The 6,881-nt window shown below is 46.0% G+C and overlaps 1 protein-coding gene across 1 annotated transcript; it reads left to right on the forward strand.

The window, feature by feature from the left end:
• The first annotated feature begins 2,371 nt into the window (after window positions 1-2,371).
• On the forward strand, window positions 2,372-6,378 carry LOC119437399 (proteasome subunit alpha type-3). Its single transcript, XM_037704428.2, has 2 exons — window positions 2,372-2,744; window positions 5,755-6,378. The coding sequence occupies exons 1-2, from the start codon at window positions 2,484-2,486 to the stop codon at window positions 6,253-6,255; spliced, it is 762 nt and encodes a 253-aa protein (XP_037560356.1). The 5' UTR covers window positions 2,372-2,483; the 3' UTR covers window positions 6,256-6,378.
• Window positions 6,379-6,881: the final 503 nt, after the last annotated feature.

Raw genomic sequence — 6,881 nt, forward strand, 5'->3', positions numbered from 1 at the left:
AAGGCTTGCAGCAAAACTTTACAGCAAAATTGAGCCTGAGTAGAACTATCAACGGCTGGGCCACGTTCCCCAACATTTCTCTTTATCACTTACATTCGGGTTACTCAATATGTGCATTTTGAACTGTGGCGAGCAGGTGCTCAAGCAAGTTGTGATTCGCTAGCAACCAAAATCCGAGATAAACAGGGAAATAGTAAGGACATGCAAGACAAGCTACAGTAGAGGTAAACGCTACATCGAATGCCATAAAGAAGTATGCAACAGCTCACTTACTCGCGCATTATCTGCGACGTACAGCAAGTCCCACGAGGGAGGAAACAAATTTGTTTCCCGATCGATGCACAAAATTAAGCGGCAACGGCAGCAACAAGCGTTTAGAACGAGTTTAAACCTTTACACCACCAGAGAAAAAAGTGCTGCCTAGCTGAGAGCACACATGTGCCCCATTCACAACAGCAAATTCAACAACCCCCCCCCCCCCCCCCAAGAGCAACAGCATTAAAAAACGGATATACCAACCATAAACGCACTGCAAGGCGTAAGGAAACGAGCAGCTCCAGGGTTGCGCCCTTGTGTCGCTCGTGATCGCAAGCTCGGACACGATCCAGCTCTTCCAACGCATCTAGACAGAAGAATATTGTAGCACACATCACAGTAAGAAACCATATAAGTATGTTTTAATCAAGCTCAAAAGTTGAAGCAGCCCCAGCAGCATGTCCTGTAGCGCGCGCAGAACTAGAAACGGGAACACGCCATACTTGTTTAAACAACGTCACGATCACGTGCCCAAAACTCTGACGTCACTTCGTGCGTGGCAGGAGCGTTTTGGCCAGGCATTTCGCTTCTACCACGCGCGCGTCACCAGCTATTGCCTTTCTTTTCTTATATTCATAACCGTATATGTGGAGGGAACGTGTGCAGCAGCCATAATAGAAGAGCAGATATACGGTCAAAGTAGGCAGATATACTCGAGTACCGTTAACCTATCCCATCTTGAAAAGCCTCCGTACTTGCTCTGGTTGTGTCGCAAGTAGCGTCTGCAGGTCTAGTTACAACACTACGGAAAACTTTATGACAATGTCTATTTTTGAACCTTTTTAAGATTGATTGTTGTCTTTTAACACAAAACACAAAAAATTTTGCTTGAAACTGAGGTCTTGAAATATTTGCTACTCATAGATACTGAGAAAAGGTGCTGCGATGTCGAACTTGGCGCTCATTTTTCCAGCGAAGCTCTGCAAAGTTCGTTTGCGGAACGGTAACGCTATTTCCCTTAACCCCGCTATTACGCTAACGTTAAACTAAAACTGTCTGGTACCACAGAACACCTATGCGGTAACGCTAAACCTGAGAAATAGCGTGCGTGAACATTCGAATTCTCAGCAGCTCCTATCAGTGAAGTCGGGAGATAGGCGCGACCACGGCAAATGGCCTCTGAGATCTGAAAATCTCGCAGGCCATGTCGCAGGCCAAATAAAAGTGTAATAAACGGGCGCAGCTTAGCGTATGCTATATTATGTACGCTATACTATGACTGTCTACTGCCTTTTTCAAACAGGCGCAGCGAAATATGCAGGACCCTGCTAACTCTCCGTGCGTAGAAAAGACAGATACTGAGACGCATTCTTAAATATGGGTTTGGCTCAGCGTTATACGATGTGGCTTGCTCGTTGCAATAACGCTCGCCAGATGCGATATGCAAAAATTGTTTTTATTAGGCGATGTTAGTAACGCCACGGCGGAGCTTCCAACGTGCAGTAGCTTCGCACGGCCTCCAAGAGTGCGGCGTTCCGCTGTTGCTAGAGAAGTACGCCGCAATCTCAAAGGCCATAGTTTAGGAACCCAAGCCTGACAAGCGGAACGCGGTGTACAAGAATGCGTTTGGGTACTGCAAGTGCCAAAAACAATTGAAAAAACCAGATGAACGTCACGAAAGACATGTTCTGAACGTGGTAGTAAAACACGGTGGTTATGAATTTTTTTGGCTTCTGCAATTATTTTTGGTTCCTACAGGGCACAAAAACATAGCCTTCGAGACTACTATTTGTTACCAAGTTGATTATTTTTTAAAAATTCTGTTGTTGTTGCGCTACCAGCACCCTAGTGCTTTGAATTATTGTCAAAGGCGTAACTAATCAGGAGCCTAAACCTCAGGACCATTAGCACCGGTAGAAAAACTTATGTTATAGTACTATCCATATGTGACGGCGGACGCTGCTGTGATCTGTGATGAACTAAGAACTGCCTTACACTCTCGTGTTATCTGATAACATGAGCTGGTATTTTTAAAGTTTTGAAACATTTTCTTAGTTTGGCCACTCTCCATGAGCTCCATGCCATGCATATATCGTCGCAGCCTGCAATGTCAGCGACATCAACCGTGATTGGGCGAAAGTCGTGTGGAATCGCGTCTGCGGTCATTGCCGGTCTCTTTGTGTAACGAAATCTCGACGAGGGCCCAGTTTTACCGTTAACGGGCAGCGATGAGTTCAATCGGAACGGGCTACGATCTCTCGGCGTCGCAATTCTCGCCGGACGGGCGCGTGTTTCAGGTGGAGTACGCTCAGAAGGCGGTCGAGAATAGCGGCACGGCCGTAGCCCTGCGAGGCCGCGACGGAGTCGTTTTTGCCGTCGAGAAGCTCGTTACCTCGAAGCTGTACGAGGCAGGAGCTAACAAGCGCATTTTCACCGTCGACAAGCACGTAGGAGTGGCTGTTGCGGGGCTCCTCGCGGACGCCAAGCAGGTAATGGATCTCGGTCATGATCACACGATTAGGAAAGAAAGTGGCATCATCCGCCATGTATATCCGTGTTTTACTCTGTCTCATTATTCTATATCAGTCTTTGCACTCTTGCCTAGCAGAGTGGTTGGTGTGGCTCAGCTACAGTCGTGCGTTGCTTGTATTTAGCTGATTTTGGGCTTCAGAGTTCTGCGGAACCTTTCGTACCCAATAACTGGTCTCTGGCGCTTTGTACCTTAGCCTTCGTAATGGGCAAGCTGCGATCTTGCACGGCTTCCTCTAAGCCGTGCAGATTCAGTGCACTAAGGTGTCTCATCAGGTTTTGCACTGTGCACAGCTCAGAGATGCTGACTCATGTTTGAAGGGGTGTTGTCCGCTGTCTTGCAGAGATAACAAAGCAGCGCGCGAGGGTAGTTGGGTGTAGGTTTGAGTTAAGTTCACAGTTATTCGTTCAGAGTTGCCGACTAGTACTTGAAGGAAGAATAGTTGTCCTAGGCAGCGGAGCTAATGATTGTTTATACGCATGCCAGTACGTTGTCAACGGCTTTGAGCTCTGTACGAGACGACGTACCGATTGATTGATTAGTTCGTTATTCATTATTTGCCTAAAGCAGCGCTTGAAAAACACTGATACACACGTGCATGGCCGTGTTTTTCAAGCATGCACTTTTAAATAACACTTGTGGCTTGCTATGGCATTGACGGCAATGTGTAGAAATCACCGTAAACTGGACTAGTACCAGTTATCTGTAGTGCCCGTGGAATCCGTTGCATTGCAGCTTCGAGTAGGAAGATTTATCACTGTGGTTTATAGATCACGGAGACACAAATGTGGGTGCAAAAACAAGCTTATGGTAAGGAGTACTTCTGTGCACTGCTCAGCTTCTGGAGTGTTAGAGTAATGCTAATGAGAGCACAAAATGCGCTTATTTCGAGAGACACAGCTGCAGAGTTGTGAAAGAATACCTGCTCTACGTATTGAAAGCATGTTGCATGTTCTTTCCCTACACATTTACACCTGATTCTCTCAAAAGTTTGTGTTGACTACTGTACTTAATTCATAATTATAAAATTTGTCTAGTGGCATTATTATGCATACGTAAGCATTGATTTATTTATAGTTTTTTTTTTCTAAGACCTCAGTGGTGCCGTACTAAAAGGCTGATTTCACAAAATGCTAAAGTAGCTGTTGATTTCTCTGCAGTTCCAGTTGCATGAAACTTTATTTAAGAACACAGAATTGATTTAAAACAAGCAGAAAAAAATCAAACTGAAATTTGACCTTGCAGCCCAGTGATGTGCCTCTTGTGATGTCAACCACGACATTAGAGCAGGTATGCTGGAAACAGGTGCTAGTAGTAGCATCTCTGGACAATGTACTAAACTACAGCAAATTCTAAATGCTTTTGTACCACATGGATATTTTGTGAGAAAAAAAGGATAAAGAAAGAAAGGTACCTTCATGTTGGTCATACTGCTGCTGAAACTTTTATGCCAGCAGATCAGCTGAACGCAGTTTCTCATGGCAAAAGGAGACCTGCACCTTCAAAGACAGGCATAGGTCCGCAGTGTGGGAGAACACTCGTACTCACTCACCATAATTTTTTCCAGGCCCCGCAGTCACTCACGTTCAGGCTCACCTCCACTCACACTCACTCGCACTCACGCCTTTGAAATGAGTGTGAGTGTACCGACCTATGAAGGACAGGTATCGCAAGACGTAGCCAGCAGTGCTGCTGCTCCTGTACTGATGTGATCAAGCATGGATGTAGTGTAAACCTTTATTGACACAAACTAGACTAGACACTGTCGAAATCCGTGACGTATCAGAAAACTCGTGTGGGAACTTCAAGGGGCATTGCCACCCATCTGCTGTTGCATATTTTCTGGCTTACCAAACTTCTTTTCATGGTTAGAGTAAAATTTTTGGCATTCTAGAGACATAATTACTGATACAGCTTTACTTAACATTCCTCATTAGTGTTCCTCCACTGCTTAAAGGAGTACTTGAGTGCAGAGTAGCAGAGCATGTCTGGATATCCTCACTCGCTTGAGAAAATTCGCCAAGATTTGCAGCAGATTACTTGTGGCTGGTAGCTCTGAATCCTTTCGACACACCTGTGCAGTACACTGACATTGTTACTGCGTCCACTTGCAGCTAGGGTGCCAGCAAAGTGAGAGCCACACATTTGAGTGTTTCCTTTAACAGTGGACCGCACTGTACAACCGTGATCAAAATTACTGTATCAATGCAAGTACTTGTTGAATTGCATCACCGCTCAGCCCAGTGCCACAACACTTGGGCTTACCTGGCATCGAGACCCATGCCAGTGTGCGTGCACATCCTATACTACCTGCCAGCATGGCGGGTTGCTTTTTTTGACATGTTGAACTGTCCTAGTGCGTGTTCTCCGTGAGCCACCACTTTTTTCAAAGTATGGCTTATTGTTTGCAGTGTGTTATCTCATTGCTGGTGCTGCATGTGAAACCATTCCTGCCATAGCTACTGCCTCAATCACTGTGCGTCTGTGCCTGGAGATGACATACCAGCAATGATGTAACACGTTGCCAGCCTTAAGTCATAGTTCAAGGAGTAGTGGATCGTGGAGAATATGCACTAAGATAGCTTAACACATTGGAAAGAGCGAACTGCCATGCTGGCAGGTAGTATAGGATGCACATGCACACTGGTGTAGGTCTCAATGCCAGGCAAACCAAAGCATTGTAGCACTATGCAGTGCTTGCAGGTGTCAGTTGCAGCTGTGTGTCAGGTCTAGTGGATTACACAGATCAGAAACAGTGGCCTCATACAGCATTGGCCATATTTGATAGAAGCATCTTTCTTTGTAAGTGTTGTCATGGCTGTAAGTAATTACCCTGGCTTCCAGCTCTTTATGGGTTTCTTGTCTAATAAGGCAAAACAAAATAGGAAAGAAACTGACTGATGTAATGTCTGCAAGAATGTGTTGTAATACAACTGCAAATTCCGATGTGACTTTTCTCCTCAATACAGGTGGTGGAGACGGCACGTGTGGAAGCATCCAACTACCGCTCTGAGTACGGTTCAGCCATCCCGCTAAGCTACCTGAAGGACCGCGTTGGGCTGTACATGCATGCGTACACCCTGTACAGTGCGGTGCGTCCCTTTGGCTGTGGCGTGCTTCTTGGCAGCTACGACACGGATGGGCCACAGCTCTTCTGCATTGATCCATCGGGCACATCATGGGGCTACTTTGGATGCGCCATCGGCAAGGCACGCCAAGCTGCCAAAACTGAGATGGAGAAGCTGAATTCAAAAGACCTGGACTGCAGGCAGCTCATTAAGGAAGCGGCCAGGATCATCTACGTTGTCCATGATGAGGTCAAGGACAAGAACTTTGAGCTGGAGCTCAGCTGGGTCTGCAAGGAGTCTGATGGGCAGCATGAGTTTGTGCCCAAGGATGTCTACCATGAAGCAGAAACACATGCCAAGACTGCACTTGAAGAAGAATCGGACACAGATGACGAAATGTGATAAGTTGCTGAGCAGAGAAGCGCGGACTTAAAAGGAAAATAAAGCTCTTGGTCATAAACAAGCAAAGCATGCTTGCAAGGTTGCTTCCATACAAATAGAAGCAACCTTGTATGCTGTGTAACATATGGGGCAGAAACTTGGAGGTTAACAAAGAAGCTCGAGAACAAGTTAAGGACTGCACAAAGAGCCATGGAATAAAAAATGTTAGGCCTAACGATAAGAGACAGGAAGAGATCGAGCTGCATAGATCAAAGAGCAAACGGGGATAGCCGATATTCTAGTTGACATTAAGATGAAAAAATGGAGCTGGGTAGGCCATGTAATGCGTTGGATGGATAACCTGTGGACCATTAGAGTTACACAATGTATACCAAGAGAAGGGAAGCGCAGTCACGGACGGCAGAAAACTAGATGGGGTAATGAAGTTAGGAAATTCGCAGGCGCAAGGTTGGAATCTGCTAGCGCAAGACAGGGGTAATTGGAGATCGCAGGGAGAGACCTTCGTCCCGCACTGGACATAACTATAGGCTGATGATGATGCTGTGTAACAGGTCTTGGCAGTCCTTTGACTCAGCCAATCACTTCTTTATTACAGTTCGACTGCACGTACAGGTGTACAATGAACT

The sequence above is a fragment of the Dermacentor silvarum genome, chromosome 1 (assembly GCF_013339745.2).
Source record: "Dermacentor silvarum isolate Dsil-2018 chromosome 1, BIME_Dsil_1.4, whole genome shotgun sequence".
NCBI classification, from domain to species: Eukaryota; Metazoa; Arthropoda; class Arachnida; order Ixodida; family Ixodidae; genus Dermacentor; species Dermacentor silvarum.

Bases quoted from the DNA above. Each gene is read 5' to 3' on its own strand.
- LOC119437399 (XM_037704428.2), top strand. From the start codon at position 2,484: ATGAGTTCAATCGGAACGGGCTACGATCTCTCGGCGTCGCAATTCTCG. The intron at 2,745-5,754 runs GTAATGGATCTC...TCCTCAATACAG, and splicing joins TCCTCGCGGACGCCAAGCAG to GTGGTGGAGACGGCACGTGT.